The 22,307-nt window shown below is 35.7% G+C and overlaps 1 protein-coding gene across 1 annotated transcript; it reads left to right on the top strand.

Moving 5' to 3' along the window:
* Positions 1–2,857: 2,857 nt before the first annotated feature.
* Positions 2,858–4,638, top strand: LOC136801589 (uncharacterized). The gene is made up of 4 exons (XM_067058229.1): positions 2,858–2,997; positions 3,760–3,848; positions 3,936–4,043; positions 4,473–4,638. Exons 1-4 carry the CDS (start codon positions 2,912–2,914, stop codon positions 4,517–4,519), a joined length of 330 nt encoding a protein of 109 aa, XP_066914330.1. The 5' UTR covers positions 2,858–2,911; the 3' UTR covers positions 4,520–4,638.
* The last annotated feature ends 17,669 nt before the right edge of the window (positions 4,639–22,307 follow it).

Below are 22,307 nucleotides of genomic sequence, written 5' to 3'. Positions count from 1 at the left end.
AATGGGGGGGGGTTCGAATAAACGGGGTGGTTGGAAAATTTTCGAAATTTTAATAATTGGGGGGGGGGGACCTACCTAATTGCCGGGGGGTTGGTAATTGTACTTCTGAAAACCCAAAAATGAGGTAAATATAGGCTAAAATCGGGCATTTTGGAGCCAAATAAGGGGACTTCTTTTTGTCAACTGAAAATATTCTTAAAAATTAATAAACGGGGGGTCCTAATAAGATCCGGGGGGTTGGAAAATTTTCGAAAAATTAACAAGCGTGGGGGCCCGTTTATTTGGCACCTAAGAGTAAGGACAATAGAATAATTGATGAGATTGATATCTCTAAAACTGCCCTTCCCAGCTTTTGCCTACAGTATATGGCCCCCAAAACTACACCTACGTTTTGGGGGCCCCAAACCTCCGTTTTGACAACCAGGGGTATACTGTAAACATTTTATCAAACAAATTTATACTCAAAACCCTCTAAATCACATTTCCAAACTATGGTCAAAATTTTGTATTCATATCTTAAAGATATCTCGAGAAATCGCTAAAATCGCAAACCTCCGTTTTGGGAGTCATTAGTAAGCGATTGAAAAGTATTGTCGAAATTGAAAATTTTGAAAAAGTTCCGGGAAATAAAGTAGAGATGTTAAAGTTTTTCATGCAGCAAAAATTTTTGTAAAACCTCTTTTCCTCTAGATTTGAAAGAAATCGACGTTTTGGGGGCCACATACTGTATCGTTGTCATGAATTTTCAAAAAAATATAAAAAAATTCCAGTGAAATTGTCTTGCTGACAATGATTTGATAACAAAGAAAAGCAGATTTGAAAAGAACTTCAAATCAATGCAATTTTAATGACAGTGAAAAAAGAGTCCATCTAAATTCTATTATGTTTATGGTAAGACGAATTCAGCTGTTGAGTAAAACCCCCGTAAAACCATTACCATAAATATGTTTACGGATTTCGAGTGATGTAGGATATCAATTAGGCTGCATGCATCCCCTAATTAGTTTTGATATAGGGGATGCGAATCAGGCTCTGATATCGCTTCCGAGAAAATTACCGAATAGCTATGTACTTTGCAGAATTTTGGCGACTTGTATTTTTCAAAAAACTTGATGTGTATAGTTTGAGTTATTTGATGACGTAAATAGAAATCAAATAAAGATTCAAATAAAAAGAACATATGGCTAGAAATCTCTCTTTCTCCTCTATTTCTTTTTGTTTATCGAAATTAATTGAATTAGCAAAAAAACTCTCAAGATAACAAAAGACGACAAACTGTCAATCAAAGTTCTCTATCATTCAACTCTTTTTTTGGTTAGCAGATTTTTTGCTAAGTTCGGAACGGTTTTGTGAGCCTGATTCGCATCCCCTATATCAAAACTTATCAGAGGGGATGTGGGCAGCCTAGATATCAATATCAACCATTTACATTTACAGACTTCTTTGGAAATAAATACCAATAAAAATCAACCAACATGTTATGATAGATCTCGTGAACCTACAAAGAACTGTAGTAATAAACCAGTTTGTTTATCTATCATAAATCTCTTTGTTTGACTTTGATGGATTTAATTAAGAAAACCTACCTGTGTAAACGCGCTCTATATCCTCCTCTCCGCGCATCTAATTTTTAGATTTTCGAAGTTTTCTTTTTTGATTCTAAATCTCAATAGATTTGTCTCCACAAAACCATCTCGACTTAAAAAAAAAATCTTTGAGTTTGAACCTTTTTAAAATACACTCATTTTGTTTTATAAGCATAACGTTTATAAGCATACTGAAGCTCAAATTTCCAGAAAAATTAAGCATATGCTAAGCATACCTTGAGGCTCAGCCAAAGAAATTTTTAGAATCATAATTTCCAAAACTTCAGAAAATAGCAGAAAGAAGAATGAAGAAGAGAATTACAAACAAAATTGGTGATTTTATTTTGTTTAATCTCTTATAAATAACACAACTTGGTCTCTTAAGAATGTACGCTTTCTAAACTTACAATAAGCTATTCGTTTTTGTGAACGTAAAAAATAAAATATCCTCTAAAATATTAACAAATCTTTACCCTTCACCAAGCATAGCGTTAAGCATAGTCGAGGCTCAAAATTGAGCTTTACTTAAAGCATAGTGAGCTTCAGCCGAAATTTACCGTATGCTTATAAAACAAAATGAGTGTAGGCTTTTAGCATTGAAAAAAGGGATGCAGACGTCCTTTATTGCGTCTGAAAAACAGGGTTTTCAAGGGTTAATATCTCGAGTTAGGTACAGAAATCACCTATACTTGCAATATATCTCTAATCTTAATTTTTTGAGAGCTTTCCAAAAATATACAACAGGTCTCCGTTTTCTGAAGCTAAAATTTTCATTAATTTTTGACCCTATGATTTTTGCCTGAGACCGTCATATTTGTCCGAAAATCACACCAAAGTGTCCGAAAAAAAATTGGAAACATCGTAATTTCGATTCCCCTACCCCTTAGCTTTCCAAAAATGTATAACAAGTGCTTCTAACAAAACAATCGAGCGATTCCAAAAAATCGAACAAAATTCCCCCTACTAAAAAATAGACACCCGGAGGGAGCAAAATACTAAAAAATCATGTTTTTTTCGTGGTTTTAGTCAACTTTTTCCCTGTAAAAATTAGCTTTCAGTTTCATGATTATTTTTTTTAACCCGTGTCTAATATTTCTTTTGCCACTATTCACTGCATGTTAAGTTTAATAATCCGGAGCTTAAATCACCACCTTTAAAGTTCTTCTCTTGTTCTTTGAGTATCGCTCTTTTTGCTTTCTTGAAGTTCCCGTAGTACGATCAACAAATATATATCTCTTTAATGTACTCAACAAGCAAGTNTTTAGCCAAGGGCCCTGGCTTACACCAAAACATTGATTGTCACAGAAAATCAATTCAAATTCTTGATGTTAAAGTCCAAATCATTTACGTGTTGGAAAAAACTTGTAAACAGCATCATGACCATCATGTTCACTGAAGATCAGATGGCAAAGTATACTTTTTTTATTTGAAAATTCCTGTCAAAATTTACCCATATCAAATTTTTTCTGGAAGAGCCCAATTTAACCTTAAAGGAATTAATTATCAGATGATTTTTTATATTTGGCTATAAAGAGATACTTGTTATGGTCTTAAGAAACACCTCCAAAGTTTTTTACCCAAATATTTTCCTAAACCGGGAAATTTGACTTTGATTTTCAAAAACTTTACTTGATAACAAAAGAAATTCAAAGTAAAGACTGTGTAAAGACTCATTTTTAGAGATTAAAAAGTATCTCAATATATAATAAATATCTCAAATCTCAATCGAACGTCAAAATTTCAATTGGTCGATTGCTTTCGATCATCGAGTCCGTTCGATTGAGATCGTCTGGCAATAAGGTTTTTTATACTAATGAAGAGTATATAGTAGGGGCAGTTCCAGAAAAAAACCATTACCCGCTATGGACGACTGGGTTTTTTGGATTTTTTTTTCACTTGGAAATCCTAATGAATTTGAAAAAGGTTTCGGAAAATCCAGGACTTTTCCTAATTATTTAGTCATATGTATCAAAAGTCCATAATATTTGCCTTATTTTCTTGCCAAGTATCTGAAAATCAAGGATTTTCCCATAAAAAATCTTTAATGTTACGGAAATGCTTAAGTTTTTCAAAAGTAAATTGTTACGGAAAATCCATGTCGTCCAAAGGGGGTAACCGACTATAACTTGAACCATCCATTATTTATGACAATTTTTGTTCTCAACAATTTCAGTTGTTCAGCACAGGGGATGCCCAATCAGAAGAGTCAAGACCAGGAATGTCGGCCAGCTTTACCCAACTTAACTGTCGAGGAAATAATAGGTAAAAGTTGCACTTACCTTGAATTGACTTGGTGACTTATGATTCAGTCAAAAAAGCAGGCTAACTAAGTCTCCATTCTGTTTCCAGCGCACATCCAAAACAAGTTCAAGGACAATCATGGGATGATTGTGGTCCAAAGAAACGAGATAACGAAGACGATCAACACCAAGTGCGATTCAATCAGAAGGAAATTGAGTAAGTTATTATACTATTTATCTCAGGATTGTTCTGATTCCTCATGATTTTCAATGGATCAATCGTATCTTGCTGAAATTTTTTGTCGCAAAGTACGAGCCGGATCCTTGCTTTCACGTGTTCAGAATTTTATTTCATGACGGCAGCCGAGAACATTCGATTATTCTATCCTATCGGGCGTTTAAAAGTGGGCGTTTAAATTTTAGATGAATGTGTTGTGATTTAATTTCTGGATGAAAAAACAATGAACTACTCATTTTATTTTTCCATAAATTTTGATTAATTAACTGAAAGGTGGTGGATCCTAATTCAAACGACCAAGAATCGAAAATAATCTTAACGCCCATCGAATACGCCCGCCCCCATTCGCACTGATGGCGGATTGGCGAACGCCCACACTCTAACTTTTTTAATTTCTTCTCACACCAGGACTCAAAGCGAAGAAGAAGAGTGGAGTGGAGGACAAAGGGGAATAGTATAAATCAGTTGTTTTTTTATTTACAATGTGTTTATGTAATCCTGCTAGCATTTTTTATCTGTATATTTGACCTTCTCTTCTGTAAATTTTAATTCCCATGTTTAGCAGCTGGAAATAGATAATAACAATAACGTGTAAGACGAATCAAAAAAGCTGATGACTATGATTTATTGAACAGTTTCCAGATCTTCCTCTGTATACTTATAATTTTTATAAGGCAGGGAAAGGTGAAAGGGTAGCTACATCATCCACAAGATCACATGTTCAGATTTTTTAATTTTTTTATCCAGGCCCCTTCTGCCCTGGGCCTCTTGATCAAATCGTCTAAAAAAGGCCAAAAATATACCCTAAGGGAAGAAATTTTGGCGGGAATTTAATTTGTCGGATGGCTGAAAACGTTTTTTCGTAGTTAATTTAATTTGAAAGCTAGTTTTGGCGAGAATTTAATTTGGAGGATTTCGGACAAATTCGCCAAATTCTTCCCGCTAAAATTTCTCCCCTTAATATAGACTGCATTTTGACTAATCTGCAATTTTAGTTAAATTGTTTAATCTGCAAAAATATTCAACGTTTTCAAAAAAACCTAAAATTTGGAAATTGCAGACTATAATCTGCAGTATTTATGGAAATGCAGATTGTTTCAGACTGCAATGTGTCATTTGCAGACTATGCAGATCACAAAAGTGATCTGCAAATTTTAATCTGCAAATCAGTCTGCAATTTGCATAGTCTGCAAATTGATAGTCTGCAATTCTAGATCGGCACATTGTTAGTCTGCAAAAGTAATCTGCAAATGACACATTGCAGCAATGAGTTTTGCAGATTATGCAGACTACCAATGCAGACTATGAAATTTTTCTTAAGGGTTGCTTCTTCGCAAGAAAGCATTTGAAGCTCCCTGGTTCCGCATTTGAATAAAAAGCTCAGTGATTCTAGGAGTCAGATCTTCAAACATGAGTTGCTACGTGCAATTCTTAAAATTTCTGAATAGATAGATCCATAAAAAAAGCACGATGGGATGTTACCACTAGTTGGCATGTGGCATTCTTACAATGAAGAAGGGAGAGGCATCTCTTATCAAAAAGTTTATATCTGAAAATATTGTTTTCAACGATGATATCTAAACCTAGATATTGACGATGCATGGTTTCCATGGTGCTCATCTTTGAGATCAAATTCTTTAGGGTAAATCTGTTTGTAGCAATTACAGTTCGGCAAATTGCACAGATCCGCAACGCTGCGGAATTCTGCATCTTTAGCGTTGTGATATTCTGCAACGTTGCGAAACTCTGCAGCTTTATCGCTGCATAATTTCGCAGCCCTAGCCTATGGACCAAAACCGGCATCGGAGGGCTTGGACCGGGGTCCCAAAATAATGTGCATTTTGAAGAACAACTCAAAAGGAAACTTTTGACCCTAGCATTTTAATTTCCTACCTAGCAATTATTCACAATCATTCTTGACAGTAAGGCTAATTCGTTAAAAAAAGCGCTACTTTGTTCAAGAAAGCAAGTTTTTGCCTGATTTTGCGTGTTTAGAAGAAAATTGGTAGGCGCTCATAATTTTTAGAATCACAAGCTCCAATTGGAAGCGTTGCGTAAAATAGCAGCGCAACCCTAGGGAAACGCTGCGAAAAACGTTGCGGATCTATGCAATTTGCCGAACTGATTATGAAACTCATCTCTGTCATTCAGTCGGTACCACTACATGGAAAAGGCAACTATTGCCTTAACGGGAAGGTGAAAATCAACATAAAAGGGGTTGCGAAACAACCGTTCCGTTTTCCCAAAGCGAAGAAATGTTGACACAAACTAATTATTTTAATAAGTCAAACTTTTATTGATAATGTTTTCCAACTCAACTCTTTCTTTTTTATAAGAATTTTATAAGAACAATACGAGGCTCAAAACTTAAATACGCTGGGTTTTGAGCAATTCAAAAACAATTTCAGGCTCAAAGTGCAAAAAAGGACAGCCAAACCTTTAAAAAAATTTATTGCTTCTTATAAAAGAGACAATGGCTGAATGACAACAGCAAAGGTATTACATTAGGCTTTAGGCCGGTAGTTTATCTGAATAAATTGAAAGACTCAATTTTTTATCCCAATTACTTAGCTCTCTATAAAACTTTTACAAAGACAAATTTATCAACAATTCAAAAAATATAATACCTGTTTCTTCATTAAGTCTTCTCTGTTTCCAGCACTTTGAAATCATAAAAATATTGATCCCAATTTTTCTTTTCTTGGTGCAAATACACTTTCTAAATAAAGGAACTGCTACTTAGTTTACACACAGTTTATCATATTTTAACCTACGATTTTCTTAGTTATAGTTTATAGTTTATATATATATATTTTTTTTTTATTTTTTTTTATTTCATTCATTCCCCCTTACATTATTTACTCAATTTATTTGTCATTTTATCATCAACAATATTATTGATATAGTTAAATTTTTAACCTGTACATAGGCCGAAAACCCCAAGGGGTTAACTTGTGTACATAGAGATCATATCATATAAATATACATTTCCCGTCAAAATTTAAAAGAAAATAGCGCGTAGTTTGAAGGATGGTCCATTAGAACCTATACAATCTCTCAAAATGTGCTACCTCTTTATGATATCATTCACTTCAAATGTAGTATCAATTTTCTGAAAAGGAATCAGCATAAGAAACTTATCAAGACTAGTTTATTATTATTATTAACATCTCTTTTATCACCATAAAGCTACAGTATATATATAGTCTAGAAGTATAAAACCTTCAACTACTTAAAATGGAAACAATAAAGACAAAAACCCACAAAACAAAAAGACAATACAAATACAACAAAAATCTAGAATGAACATTCACAGAAGATCAATCAGGTTGGAATAGAAAAGGAAAATATGATGACATAGAAATCCGTCAATGTAAAACTAGTGATCTAAAATGACTTTAAGGAAGAAAGTAACTCAACATGAGCTAAGAGGGAAAGAAGTAACTCAATATGAGTCAAAAAATATTTCAAGAAAACACATTATCTGTTCCTCAGTTTTCGACCTACACAGGATTTCGGCCATTTGTGAAAATATCCTCCCATATGATTGAAATAGGGTTGTGTAGGTAGGCCAAGCAGTGTTAATTAGACACCACCACAGATAAAAGATAGTAAAAAGATGTATATATTATATATATATGTGTATATATCGTCTCTCTAAGAGGAAAAAGAATTCGGCCACTCTTTGTTGTTTGTAGTTCTGACAGGAGAAAACATTTTATTTTTTCATACTATATATATATGGTGAAGATCAGAGATCAGAGATTGTTGAGCACCATGGAAACCATGCATCGTTTTTAGATTTAGATATCACCGTTGAAAACAATACTTTTAGATATAAACTTTTTGAAGAAGCAAGTTGTCAAAGGTTTCCGGACTGTTTTATGAAGTATGGGAAAACCGTCGAATAATTTTTACATATTTTCAAATTGTGAAATTGTTTCTTGTGTATTGTGTGTGTGTATGTTTTTTGTTGTTTTTTCTGTCTAAAGAATTAGCATTAGCATCGGAGTTATTCATTTCCTACTTTCCTTTTCCCTGTGCAGTCCTCCCGTCACGGCACGCCGAACCGGGTTTGCGTCCAACTTACGATTCTGTTCTTTTCAGTTTTTGTGTGATTATTTCTATTTTTATGTGAGATTGTGTTTGTTACAAATGTTTGTTTCACCTGTAGTGTATGTGGGATAGTTGGTACAGTGTGTCTTTTTGCCCTTTTGTACTGTATTTTGTTGTAGTGTCTGTTATTTGTTTGGAAGCTGCTAGTCAGTTCCTTTTTCTGTTATGTTGTGGGCCCTTAAACACGTGGAAAGTCACTATGTCAGTCACAAGTTTGGGATTTCGGGTTTTGTTTTGTGTTTGTATCTTTTTTTATGTATTTGATGTGTTTGCTTTTGTATTTGTCCCCATTTTGTATGTATTTTGATGAACTTGTGTAAATGATTGTACGGAAGTGTGTTTACCGAAAGCGAGATTGGAATCAGATGTAGATAAAGATGGAGATTCCCCTACAGTTAGGGTGGACAGGGAGATTTTTGAATTTTTCTTTATCCTTGTTTTTTTAGTGGCATCTGAAAGAGCTTTCCAAGACGAGAAAAATGAGTGGTCATAGAAGTTTCTAGCATAAGCGGTTCCCGAGATATGAAACTTTCTGTGTCGTGAAAATCATTGGTTTTAAAGAAAATTATACTAAGCTTTTGTAGGCAAAACAAGTTTGTTGGATGGCACCAAAAAAGTTCATTTTTAAGGTATATACCATCCTGATTGTGATTTGGCATAACTTTTGATACAGTGGATGTTTTGGGTTCAAATTTTGTACATCGTTTCATCTTGGGCTGTAAATTTAATTTTTAATTTTTTTTTTTTTTTCAGACCAGGATTTATGTATTTTACAGACCAGTCTGTGAACCTCAAAATTTGCTATTTTTATGCCAATTTTTTGTGTTTTAAGCTTAATTTGATGTAGATTTATCAAAAATTAATAAATTTGAACTGAAATTGTGAATTTTTATTCTGGCCTAAGATTTCACGCAACAATGCATAATTTGCAGACCAGTCTGTAAAATACAAAAACAGCCATTATACGCCAATTTTTAGTGTTTTAAGCTTAATTTGATGTAAATTCATTAAAATTTAATGCATTTGAACTGAAATTATGAATTTTTTATTACGGCCTAAGATTTAACGCAACAATGTATAATTTGCAGACCGGTCTGTAATATACAAAAACAGCCATTTAACGCCAATTTTTAGTGTTTTAAGCTTAATGTGATGTAAATTCATCAAAATTTAATGAATTTGAACTGAAATTATGAATTTTTATTACGGCCTAAGATTTAACGCAACAATGTATAATTTGCAGACCGGTCTGTAATATACAAAAACAGCCAATTTACTGCAATTATTTGTGTTTCAGGTTTGTTTTGATGTATATTAATCAATTTTTAGTGAATCTCTACTAAAATTGTTTTTTCATCCTGGCCTGAGAATTTGCCTGGTGATGTGTATTTTACAGACTGGTCAGTAAATTGCAAAAGCAGCCATTTAACTTAAATTTTAATATTTCAGACTTATTTTGATGTAAATTAACAAGTATTATTAAATCTCAACCCAAATTATAAATTTTTATCCAACCCGAGTGAGATTTTGCTGGGCAATGTGTATACTACAGACCGGTCAGTAAAATACAAAAGGGAGGTTATATGAAAATAAAATTGATAGATTTAAAATGTCTAGGTCTACCAAGCAAGAAGAAGGATCATTGAAAAAATTCTTACCAAAAATCCAAATTTATTCCAATCATTTAATGTTTGCCAGGTCAATCAACAGGATTCCCAAATCATGAATAGTCAATCATTTTTTATATTTTATTTCTAGCTGAAAGATAAAAGACAGACATTACAAGCTTAATTGAAATCGCAAAATCAAGAGAAGAATTAAAATTATCGTTAACTTCATTTAACTTTATTTGGTCGAAAATCTTAAAATACCAAGCCGAAAATTGATGCATGTTTTCATAGTGACTTGTTTTTCACGATTTTATGATCAAAATATTTCTGAAGAAGAAACCACTAACAAGAGAATAAAACAGTGAATTAACTTTCAATTAATATATTCAAATCCTCAAAAAAAAATAGTTAACAAAAATCTAAACAAATCTGAAAAATATTATTTACAAAAGAATTCCAGATCAGCTTATCAATGTACCGAATCAGTCTGTCAATGTACCGACAGCTTTTTACTCTTGTTGTCTTTGAGTCGTAGTCTTTTGTCGCTTTAAGTCTTGACCGAAAATTCCAGATCTGCTCATCAATGTTCCGAATCAGTCTGTCAATGTACCGACAGCTTTGTGATCTTCTTTGACAACTCATGTACCTGAAAGTGGATACGAAATAAAGTTAAGTAACACGAGTAACGTATGCACTCCCTAAAAGGAAAACAAAAAAAGGGGCTACCTCAAAATGTATCAGAAGAATAAGAAGCACAAAGGTCTCACCATAATGTTTTGAAACAGCCGGGAAGTCTTGTTTAATTATGATTTCACTTCATTCTCAGTTTTAACTTTGCTAAAATTGAATAATAAAAAAAAGTCAAGCCAAGAAAGATTTCAACATAATATTTGAAGGAAAGTGTACACAACTTGACTGTAGATTTCAGTTCAAAGAAGTAAAATTCAAGAGTCATTTTGCAAGTTTAATGGTAGACAACTTGTGGAAATATATCTCAAAAGCTTTTTAATCTCTGAAAATGTGAACAAAATGCTACAAAATCTAGAAAAACTTGTCATAACATCTAGTAGAAAAGAAATACACTTTTGACAAAATCTAAAAAAACTTGAATAAAACTTTTCTTTCGAGAACTTTTTCTTTACAAAATCCTAAAGATTTAAACAAAAAACTTAAAAATTGGCTCACACTAGTTGAGAAAGTGTCTGACCTGAGATTTTGCTTGTTGAGTATCTGAAGAGCCTAAAACTTTTTCCAAAAAACACGAGAAAGTAGCTTCTTAATCTCTGAAAATGTTAAAAAAATGCTACAAAATCTAGAAAAACTTGTCATAAAATCTAGTAGAAAAGAAATACACTTTTGACAAAATCTAAAAAAACTTGAATAAAACTTTTCTTTCAAGGACTTTTCTTTACAAAATCCTAAAGATTTCAACAAAAAACTTGAAAATTGGCTCACACTAGTTGAGAAAGTGTCTGACCTGAGATTTTGCTTGTTGAGTATCTGAAGAGCCTAAAACTTTTTCCAAAAAACACGAGAAAGTAGCTTCTTAATCTCTGAAAATGTTAAAAAAATGCTGCAAAATCTAAAAAAACTTGTCATAAAATCTAGTAGAAAAGAAATACACTTTTGACAAAATCTAAAAAAACTTGAATAAAACTTTTCTTTCAAGGACTTTTCTTTACAAAATCCTAAAGATTTCAACAAAAAACTTAAAAATTGGCTCACACTAGTTGAGAAAGTGTCCGACCTAAAATTTTGCTTGTAGAGTATCTGAAGAGCCTAAAACTCATTCCAAAAAACACGAGAAAGTAGCTTTTTAATCTCTGAAAATGTTAACAAAATGCTACAAAATCTAGAAAAACTTGTCATAACATCTAGAAGAAATACACTTTTGATAAAATCTAAACAAACTTGAATAAAACTTTTCTTTCAAGGACTTTTTCTTAACAAAATCCTAAAGATTTCAACAAAAACTTAAAACTAGTTGAGAAAGTGTCTGAGATTTTGCTTGTTGAGTATGTGCCAGAAATTTCTAGCACACCATAGCACTCATTTTAATTTCAACTGGATCGAAAGATTTGAAAGAGAATACTTAAAAAAAATTATCAAAAAATTACAAGTCTAAAATTTTATCAAAAATATTTAATATCCTCGACCTGAAATTGGCTCTTCGACGAGCCTGAGGGCCAGGATTATTATTTTGTGCATTGTTTCCAGCATTTCCAGCGTTGTTTACAGCACCGCGGCCACGGCCACGGCCTCGACCACGACCACGGCCACGATTCTGGTTTTGATACGGATGATATGGTGGTAAAACATAGACAGGCTGATTTGGAACATTGACGGGCAGATTCGGAACATTGACAGGCTGATTCATAACATGGAAAGGCAGATTCGGAACATGGAAAGGCAGATTCGGAACATAGACAGGCTGATTCGGAACATTGACGGGCTGATTCGGAACATTGACAGGCTGATTCGGAACATAGACAGGCAGATTCGGAACATTGACGGGCTGATTCGGAACATAGACAGGCAGATTCGGAACATTGACGGGCAGATTCGGAACGTTGACGGGCTGATTCGGAACATTGACAGGCTGATTCGGAACATTGACGGGCTGATTCGGAACATTGACGGGCAGATTCGGAACATTGACAGGCAGATTCGGAACATTGACAGGCAGATTCGGAACATTGACGGGCTGATTCGGAACATTGACGGGCAGATTCGGTACATGGACAGGCTGATTCGGTACATGGACAGGCTGATTCGGTACATGGACAGGCTGATTCGGTACATGGACAGGCTGATTCGGTACATGGGCAGGCTGATTCGGTACATGGACAGGCTGATTCGGTACATGGACAGGCTGATTCGGTACGTGGACAGGCTGATTCGGTACGTGGACAGGCTGATTCGGTACGTGGACAGGCTGATTCGGTACTTGGACAGGCTGATTCGGTACATGGACAGGCTGATTCGGTACATGGACAGGCTGATTCGGTACATCGACAGGCTGATACGGAACATCGACAGGCTGATACGGAACATGGATAGGCTGATTCGGAACATTGGCGGGCTGATTCGGAACATTGACAGGCAGATCTGGAACATCGACAGGCAGATCCGGAACATCGACAGGCTGATTCGGAACATGGATGGGCTGATTCGGAACATCGACAGGCAGATCCGGAACATCGACAGGCAGATCCGGAACATCGACAGGCTGATTCAGAACATGGTTGGGCTGATACGGAACATCGACAGGCTGATAAGGAACATGGATAGGCTGATTCGGAACATTGGCGGGCTGATTCGGAACATTGACAGGCAGATCTGGAACATCGACAGGCAGATCCGGAACATCGACAGGCTGATTCGGAACATGGATGGGCTGATTCGGAACATCGACAGGCAGATCTGGAACATCGACAGGCAGATCCGGAACATCGACAGGCTGATTCGGAACATGGATGGGCTGATTCGGAACATCGACAGGCAGATCCAGAACATCGACAGGCTGATTCGGAACATGGTTGGGCTGATTCGGAACATCGACAGGCAGATCCGGAACATCGACAGGCAGATCCGGTACATCGACAGGCAGATTCGGTACATGGATAGGCTGATTCGGTACATCAACAGGCAGATTCGGAATGTGGATAGGCTGATTCGGAACATGGATAGGCTGATTCGGAATGTGGATAGGCTGATTCGGAACATGGATAGGCTGATCTGGAATTGCTTCAGTTTCCGGAATGACGATGGCTGCCTCCACACCATCGTTCCAGCCAACATCATTGCCATACTATTGAGAAAAGGCTAATCAGCTACTAGAATTGTCCAAAGCTTAAGAAATTTCACAAAATACAGAGTTTATAACTTGCTGAAGAATTCTTATAAAGATTTCTTAATAGGGTCTATCATTTACACTAAAGATTTCTTTATAGGGTCTATCATTTTCACTAAAGATTTCTTTATAGGGTCTGTCATTTACACTAAAGATTTCTTAATAGGATCTATATTTACACTGAAGATTTCTTAATAAAGTCTCCCTTTAAACTAAAAATTTCTTAGTAGGGTCTTTCATTTACACTGTTATAGCCACTGAGATATGCCCTGACAATCAAACAAAAACTTGCAAACCTTTGTCTAAAAGAATTTCTATTTCTAATTAAATAATTGAAACCTGGTAATCCACCGTGGAGGCATCATCGTCATCGTCATTGTCAGTGTCACTGACAAGCGGTGGTGGAGGCCTTGGCCGTTCGAGTATCTCGTCTAGGATGGTTCTCATTTTAGGTTTTTCTAAAACGATATCAAAAAAAAATCGATTTAGAGAATTTCAATACAACGCTGGAACTATCCTGAAGACAAACTAGGATAAAACTATTGTCATAGAAAAAGCGTAATTGAAACTTTAAAATTGCATGTCAAAAGTTTTGTATAATTTGTATATAATTTCAAATGCTACCTTGCAGTTGAGCACTCTTGAAAGATAATCATTTTGAGCAACTTAATATATAATTAAATCTAATTCATAAATTCATAATTTAGTTAAAAACTATTGCTCATGTATCACAGATAACTGCTCGTATATAGGTGCTTACACAAATTGAACAAAATAAGCTGGAATTCAACTGCTCTCAGGAATTCACAGATCAATACTACAATAACTGAAAGTCCTAAACAATATTAAATAATCCATGCAGGAATTCACAATTGAATAAAATAATTTGGAATTCATCTGCTTGCAAAACATAGTAAATAACTGATTCACATTAGGAATGAAAAAGTCCTAACCAATATAAACAATTCACTAGTAAATGCAGAAATATGTCCTCAACGATCTTGAGGACAATCAAGAAGCCTTATATCACCATTATGATAATGTTCAAGCAAAGGCTCCAAAAAATATTCAATGTGACTTGGGTCATGGCCGTCGAGAAAATAAATATAGAAGTCAGGGTTTTGTGGGTCTGGACTTTTATTATCTATATCGGCTACTTCAGCCTTCCACCACACTCCCCCCCCAGAATCATCATCAAGATAAAGGAAACTAATACTGGCATCAAGAAAGTCTTCTACTTCAACATTAGCCAACTCAACTTTGCCATTTTGAAAATCTGAGAAAGAAAAAACACTAGTGTCATCACCTTCGTTGTCACATTGTATATATTGAATGGTAAATTTTGGATTTTCTGCGTGTGTTGTTTCTTTCATTTCTAGAATCAGACCCTTAAACCAATCTTCAATCAACTCATTATTAATACAACGCTCTGTATAGTGATGCACAAGTTTCCCTAAAAGGTCACTAGGAGTAGACACAGTAGAAATATCTGTTTGTAGCCTAGCTCTTTTTGTTACAGTTTGTCCACTTATATTTTTTGTTTTTCGTTTTACAGGTTTCCCAGACGCTTTCAAAGTAGTTTTTGTGTTGTTTTTTTTGCTTGCTTTTTCAACAGGTTTTCCAGACAATTTTAAAGTAGTAACCTTGGCTTCAGTGAGATTCTTTTCTTTTGCTTTTTTGAGAATTTCAGGGTCTAAAGTAATGGGTTGATCAAAGCACTGAGTTTCCTTTTCTTGGATCAACTCTGACGGTTTCCAGCTAGCTACTTTTAAAAGATTAGCTTTTATTTCAGAGATGGGCTTATTTTTGTTGTTTGAAGAGAGGTGGAAAAGCGATTTTTCACATTTAAAGCCAAGCACTTTTTTATGAAAATCAAGTTGTGTTTTAAGTGCCTGTCTTTTCATTTTGTCAGTTTTCAGAGAATCTACAAAGGTATCCATTTCAATTTCAGTTTTCCAAAGCCCACCTTGCTCCTCGACACTTTTGACTAACCTCTCTCTCTCTAGTATAATGTTGGCTTCTTTTGTAGCCCTTTCTTCGTAGTCATTTTTCATTTTTATTGCACGCAAATCATGAATTTCCTTTTTTCTTTTCAAATAGATTTCTTTCTGTCTAGTTTTAGAACGCCGAGCTATCTCCATTACTTCAGCAAGTTTTTCTGGGCTCAGCTTGTCACGCCACTGACTTGTTTTGTTTTGGGTGTACATTATTATTGCTTCATATACAATAGTCAGGGCTTTAGGCTTCAGTTTCATAAGCCTGTCAAGTTGGCCAAAATCACGTTCAGCAGAGGCGTTTGTTGTCGGAACTGTTGATGACTGGGATATGAGAGCTTCAGAAGGATTTTTATATTTTCCATAAATATGATCATGTAACATCCTATTACTGACAGATATAAAAGCTGAAAAAATTATTTCCAAAAGTGGCTTGACCATGCTTTGGTCATGTTCAAAAGGTTTTACAAGACAAAAATAGATTTCATCTTTGTGTACTAAATCTGGAAACAAGCTTTCTTCCCCCAGCATAAATTTATCACAATTTTCACACCATTTCTCAAAACATTTAACCATGTGCTGATAATGTTTAGACATGTTGAGGACTGTTTTCTCCTCATTCATTTTGCGCCACAATGGGCCAGTGATCAATTTGTGAATAAGTCCCAGAGCTTTGGCTCCGACTTTGTACGCAAGAACTTTAAGGTCATGGCGAACTGCAATAACCAAATTGTTGCTTAGATCTATATAATCAAAAAAGGAAATCAATTTTGGAAACAAGGCAAATATTCCAGCACCATTGAGAACAAGGATATTGAATCTATTGCCCAAAAAAGGATAGAGGGGGACATGTTCTATACTGTGTTCTTCATGCAGCCATGTACTAAATTGGACCATTTTACCACTTTTTTCGCAACCAGCATTCTGAACTGTTTTACAAGTAGTCCTTATGAGTCTGGTAGTTCCAGACTCGCCGGTTGAATAGCCTCCATGCTGCTGGGAGCCTACCTTTTTGTCTTGAAAAAGAAACGATTCATACACTTTAAGGCTAGCCTCCGTTTGATCTGCCAAACCTACTAAAAAATGTAGACCACAAAAGTATTCGTTTACTGTTGCAAAATTTTTTTTACTGCTTTCTGATAATGTATCCCAATTAGAAAAAAACTTTAGGCAAGACACATGTCCTAAAATTAATAAAAATATCATTGAATTTTTTTTGTGTTGCACATCTATCAGACATTAAATTTTTAATACTAGCAAAAGTTTCTTCAATAAAGTTTGATTGATCAGAAAAGTGAGAAATGTCTTCGATGACTTCTTTCAACGTGTCCAATTGGGTTTGAGCAGTGCTATCACCAGTCTCTCGCAGGCCCAGAACTAAAGACTCACCACTAGGAGTGTTTACATCATAGGTAATGAAAGGACGACCATGTTTTGAGGTGCCGTCTGAGTGCAGTGTATTAGAGCTTTTTTCATTTTCCTCACCCCCAACTAATTCACTTGCAAGTTGAATGTGGGCCAAGCCACGAGCTTCCAACAGCATAAGCCTAGCAAAAGTGCCTCTTGGTAATGTTTCAGCTGAAATACCAAGGAGCTTTTTTAGGACAACCCTGACTACATGTTCACATTTCCTAGTACTAACCCCAAGCATGAGGAGGTCATCATACACCATTCTTATTGAGTCTATATATTTCCCATTTTTGAAAAATTTGGCCTCAATTTCTTTCAAAAAGACTTTCATCCTATCTTCAAGCTCTAACTTAGCATTTTCTAAAACTCGTACCTCAGAATTTAAATCATCAATTTTTTCTTTTAAGCTTTTTACATAGGATTCTGTATAAATGTTAGGAGAAAATTCCTTTGACTTATTCTTCCAGGAGGAATAAAGTTTTCTGTGTCGTAAATCATCCTTCAGAGCCTGAGTTAATTCTTCTTGAAGATCTTTTTGTTTGTCTGTCAAGGTATCATTTTTTTTCAGTAAGCGATTCAATTATACTATCCTTCTCTTTAACAGTTTCATTAAGTTTATCTATGTCACGCAAATGTCTTCCTTCCCTTTTGTTGACATTGCGAGTGTCAATTTTTGCCAATCTTTTTATCTTATTCTGTAGTTGATCACTCAAATTGTCTCTTTCTTTCTTGATCTTTTTAAATTCATTTTTCATTTCATCCAGTTTTTTCTCACAGGAACCTCTCAAATTACTTTCAGACTGAAACCATTCAATAAGCATGGCATTTTTTTCTTGCAACTTGTCCATTTTGGAAAGTAGGGACTTAATGTTCTGTTGCAAATCAGAAATAATTTTATTTTGACTCTCTTGGTGCAAAGGGTGATCAATTGAATTTTTTTGTTTTTTAGAAAGGAGTGGAAACTTATAGTCTTGTTGAAGTAAACAATTCAGTTCAGTTGTAACATTAGAAAAGCGCTTTGACTTGTGATATTTTGAAACATTATCCAATAACGTTTGAGTTTTATCAAAAAAATTTGTTACTTCATTTTTTAGAAAGGCACTCTTGTCAAGCTCAATTGATACACCTGTAAGTGACTTAATCAAGTCAAAAAAATCCTCTCGACTTATTTTGAAGGATACTTTTTTGTAGATTTCAATAAAAGCACCATTAGATAATGAAAACTCAGATTTCCTAAATATCTCCAATTTTTCAGGATTACTATGTGTACTTAAAGTAAGATTGATTGAATTACAAAATGGCCCTATACTATCATGATTTTCCTCATATAAGTCGGGGACAGGCAAATTCAATGCAGATTCTTGTGACTTCTTGACGAAACGAGAAACTTTTCTTATCAAATTTGAGGCTTTGAGATTAGACGTGTTTATATTAGGAGAAAGTATGGTTAGTACAGGCAACAAAGAGGACGATTGAAAATCGTTTGAGGTTATATACCCAGTCAACTTGGAGAAAACATTATACGTAACTTTATGAGTAACTGGGTCCCATCCCTCGGGAACTTCATTTTTCAAAAAGAGTTTTCCTAAATTTTCAAAGTTAAAAGTTTTCTCAATGTTTAAATCCTGCAAAAGGGAATCCCCCATCATTACTAAAGAAACATCAAACTATTTCACAAAGTCAGAAATGAAGAAAAAAGACTGCGTAGTTTCACCAAGTTGGTGAAATTCCTTGAGCTGAGAAGCAGAGAGCAAAATAAAAAGAAAACTTTTTACAGAAGGTTTCAGAAATTTTACAATCTCCCCTTACCCTAGCAGAATGAAAAACCCTACCAGTAGCAATAGCTTTGTTGAAAATAGATTTAAAAAACACTTTGAATCTCTTGAAAAGTGTTCAAAAAACTCAAACTCAACAATGCGTGGGGTGCGCAGGGGTGCGCGTGTTCACAGAAAAAAAAAATTCGACGAACGAATTTTTTCGCCTAAACCACTGTCATGTTTTGGCCTGTCGCCATTGAGCTGATAAAGTTAATTAAAAACAAATCATACCACCAGAAAATAGAAAGATTCAGCTTTCCAACGATGTATGCTGCTTCACATAAAATCTTTAAAAAACTCAAAAAAATTTGAAGTTTGTTCTTATTTTCGTTATAACTTTCGCTGTAGATGTTGCCTGGACAAGCATGTTGCACGAAAAGAAAGCCCTGTCTTTTCTCTTCAACTTGAAAGCAAAACGGCCGTCGTAAAGATTGCAGCTCAAAAGCGACCGGCCGTTGAAAAACATTGTTATTGTTTTTTTTCGGTGCCGTAGTCATGTGCGGCGCGCTCGCAAAGGTACCAGTCTAGAAAGAAGACGATTGTGAGCCGAAGAAAAGAGGTATGGTCGTAATTCTTTTTTTATTCGATTCCTTAATAAATTCTGTACACTTTTAAAAAAAAGTTTAGCTCTTAGAAATGTTTTTTCATCAAGATATTTGGTGTCGAAGTCAAAAAACACATCTTTTTTTTTCACCTCGCCAATTTCCGTGCAAAAAAGCACCGCCGATCGCGCACCCTACTACAGTATATGGCCCCCAAAACGGAGACGGCCCCCAAAACGGAGGTTTTCATTAAAATGAAAATTCTGACTTGTAGATTTATCAGAATTACACATACATACATACATAAATCATCCACTTGAAAGTGATGACATGACCATGTCTTTCCATCTGACCCTGTTGTGCGCCAAACGAACCATCTCGCCTTTGTCAAGTCCAGTGTCTTGTTCTAAGACTTTGAGTAGTGTCTTGTGTGGACGACCTCTCTTCTTTGTTAAGAATGTTGGCTGCCAAAGGAGAAGTTTAGATGCCGGCTCATTTCCTCTGATGACGTGACCTGCTAACTGCAATCTTCTTTTCTGGATAAGACTGCTCAATCGGTGCAGTTTACCGTACAACACTTTGTTAGTAATGTGGACATTAGACTGGATGTTTTTGACTTTTCTCAGCATTCTCGTATACGCTCCGTCTAGTTTCTTTGTCAGAGTAGACGTTAGTGACCATGATTCACAGGAGTATAGGAGGATGGACTCGACAGTTGACTTGAAGAGTTGCACTTTTATACTGAGTGAAGCTTCTGATTTCCAGATTTTCTCAAGTGAATTAAGTGCCGACCAAGCTTGGGCAAGTCTTATCTCTATGTCATGGTTAGAGTTTGTGTAAGCTCCGAGGTATTTGAAATCGTCAACCTTTTCCAGGGCGATACCATTAACAGATTGGATGCCATCGCTTGTTGTAGGGTTGATGTGCATATATTTGGTTTTCTTAGCGTTGAGAAAGAGACCGATAGATTGAGTTGATATCTCTAGCTTGTGTAGGAGGTTTTCAGCTTCGACTACTGTTTCATTTAGAAGAGATATATCGTCTGCAAAGTCAAGATCTGCTAATTTCTCGTTCTATGTTCTTGTACAGCACAGATTGAGATATTGTATTTGAGGGCCATAATTGATAGCTCTTTTTTTGCAGACAAAGAGTTGAGGGTGCGGCAGTTGAGCTGACCAATAAACACATAAGAGGTTTGTTTTAAGAGTCCTTTTCTCTTTCTGACATCAGTCTTTACCCTCCCAAAGGGGTTTTGGATATCAACTTCATTACGAGTCCTTTGGACACGATCAGACATGAGTATAGAACGAGATAATTCAGGGGCTTCAACCCTGGTGCTGTTTTGAGACATTATCATGTTTTCTTGTAGCCGATGAGATGCAACGATGATTGGCCGGATCTGTCGTTGCCTTGGAGTGCTCTGTCTCAGAGCAGTGCACCAAAAGAGCTGCAATGTGAACAAAGCCAGAGAGTCGATATGTTGACACCTGCCTTTGACACTACGACTACCCCCAAGAGATAGAAGTTGTTTGGTTTTGAAATCAGAGATTTCCCTTCTCCTAGGATAACTGCTGGCAACACTAACGAGCTCATCCCACCCGGGTTTTGAAATCAGAGATTTTCCTTCTCCTAGGATAACTGCTGGCAACACTAACGAGCTCATCCCACCCGGGTTTTGAAATCAGAGATTTTCCTTCTCCTAGGATAACTGCTGGCAACACTAACGAGCTCATCCTACCCGGGTTTTGAAATCAGAGATTTTCCTTCTCCTAGGATAACTGCTGGCAACACTAACGAGCTCATCCTACCCGGGTTTTGAAATCAGAGATTTTCCTTCTCCTAGGATAACTGCTGGCAACACTAACGAGCTCATCCTACCCGGGTTTTGAAATCAGAGATTTTCCTTCTCCTAGGATAACTGCTGGCAACGCTAACGAGCTTATCCTGCCCGGAGCACTGGTTATGGCGCCAGTTGACCCGCCTTTCGCCCACTCCTATCGGTTTAAACAGCCCCACCACGAGAAGGTTGGAGTGGACTTGACTACCATAGGCTATATATTACGCAAGTCCGTCTGGAGCATTTTATAGATATCGACTGCTCATTTTCGATATCACCCCGGACGATGGTAGACCAAACAAGGTCAGAATTAAACGATTTTTGTTTATTTTGAAATTTCAATTTCAATATCTTTTTATAACAGTTAAAAATGAGCTAAAAGATACAATTCCATGAATAAAAATATCCTATGTTACTGCTAACGCAGTAGCGAGGAATATATCACTTACCCCGATGAGTATATTCTGACCATATATTTCAGGGACGCTAAAACAAATGCACAAAATTAGAAGTTAGAAAACTTGCCATAAACTAGTTACAAGAAACTGAAAATATCCTAAGTTAGACCCAAAAGAAACGAAAGGCTGGCAAACAGAAAAGACGCAAACCCCCAAACAAAACCTAGACGAAGCACACTGAAAACGAAGCACTGGAAAACACACAGAAGACGCAAGCCCAACAAAGAACTAAGTATGTACACAAACATAGAAAATACTTACTAAAATACTAAAGTTCTTTCACTTCACCCTCACAGCACTCACAACAACATACAACAGTTCAATAAACGACATTCAGAGAAATAACATTTTAAAACGCCTACAAAATCCAATTAAGTGACGTCACAATACAAATTCACAAGAGACAAGACAAGACAAAGACAATACATAATACAAGACAATAGAAGCGCACGAAACATTTAGAAATATAAAATACGTTACGGAGGAGAACCATATACTCCCGCGTAGAGTGGAGGCCTACTCGCACTCAATGCGGGAACATCTGGCTCCCCTCAAGATTCTACAAAATCTTGACAAATTCATTTTCACCTATAAATACTATAAATG

This window comes from Clytia hemisphaerica, unplaced genomic scaffold (assembly GCF_902728285.1).
Source record: "Clytia hemisphaerica strain Z4C2 unplaced genomic scaffold, Clytia hemisphaerica genome assembly, whole genome shotgun sequence".
Lineage (NCBI taxonomy): Eukaryota > Metazoa > Cnidaria > Hydrozoa > Leptothecata > Clytiidae > Clytia > Clytia hemisphaerica.
The sequence above is the reverse complement of the archived record's forward strand: the minus strand, read 5'-3'. Positions and strand labels throughout refer to the sequence as shown.

Bases quoted from the DNA above. Each gene is read 5' to 3' on its own strand.
- LOC136801589 (XM_067058229.1), top strand. From the start codon at position 2,912: ATGTTAAAGTCCAAATCATTTACGTGTTGGAAAAAACTTGTAAACAGC. The intron at 2,998-3,759 runs GTATACTTTTTT...CAACAATTTCAG, and splicing joins ACTGAAGATCAGATGGCAAA to TTGTTCAGCACAGGGGATGC. The intron at 3,849-3,935 runs GTAAAAGTTGCA...TTCTGTTTCCAG, and splicing joins AACTGTCGAGGAAATAATAG to CGCACATCCAAAACAAGTTC.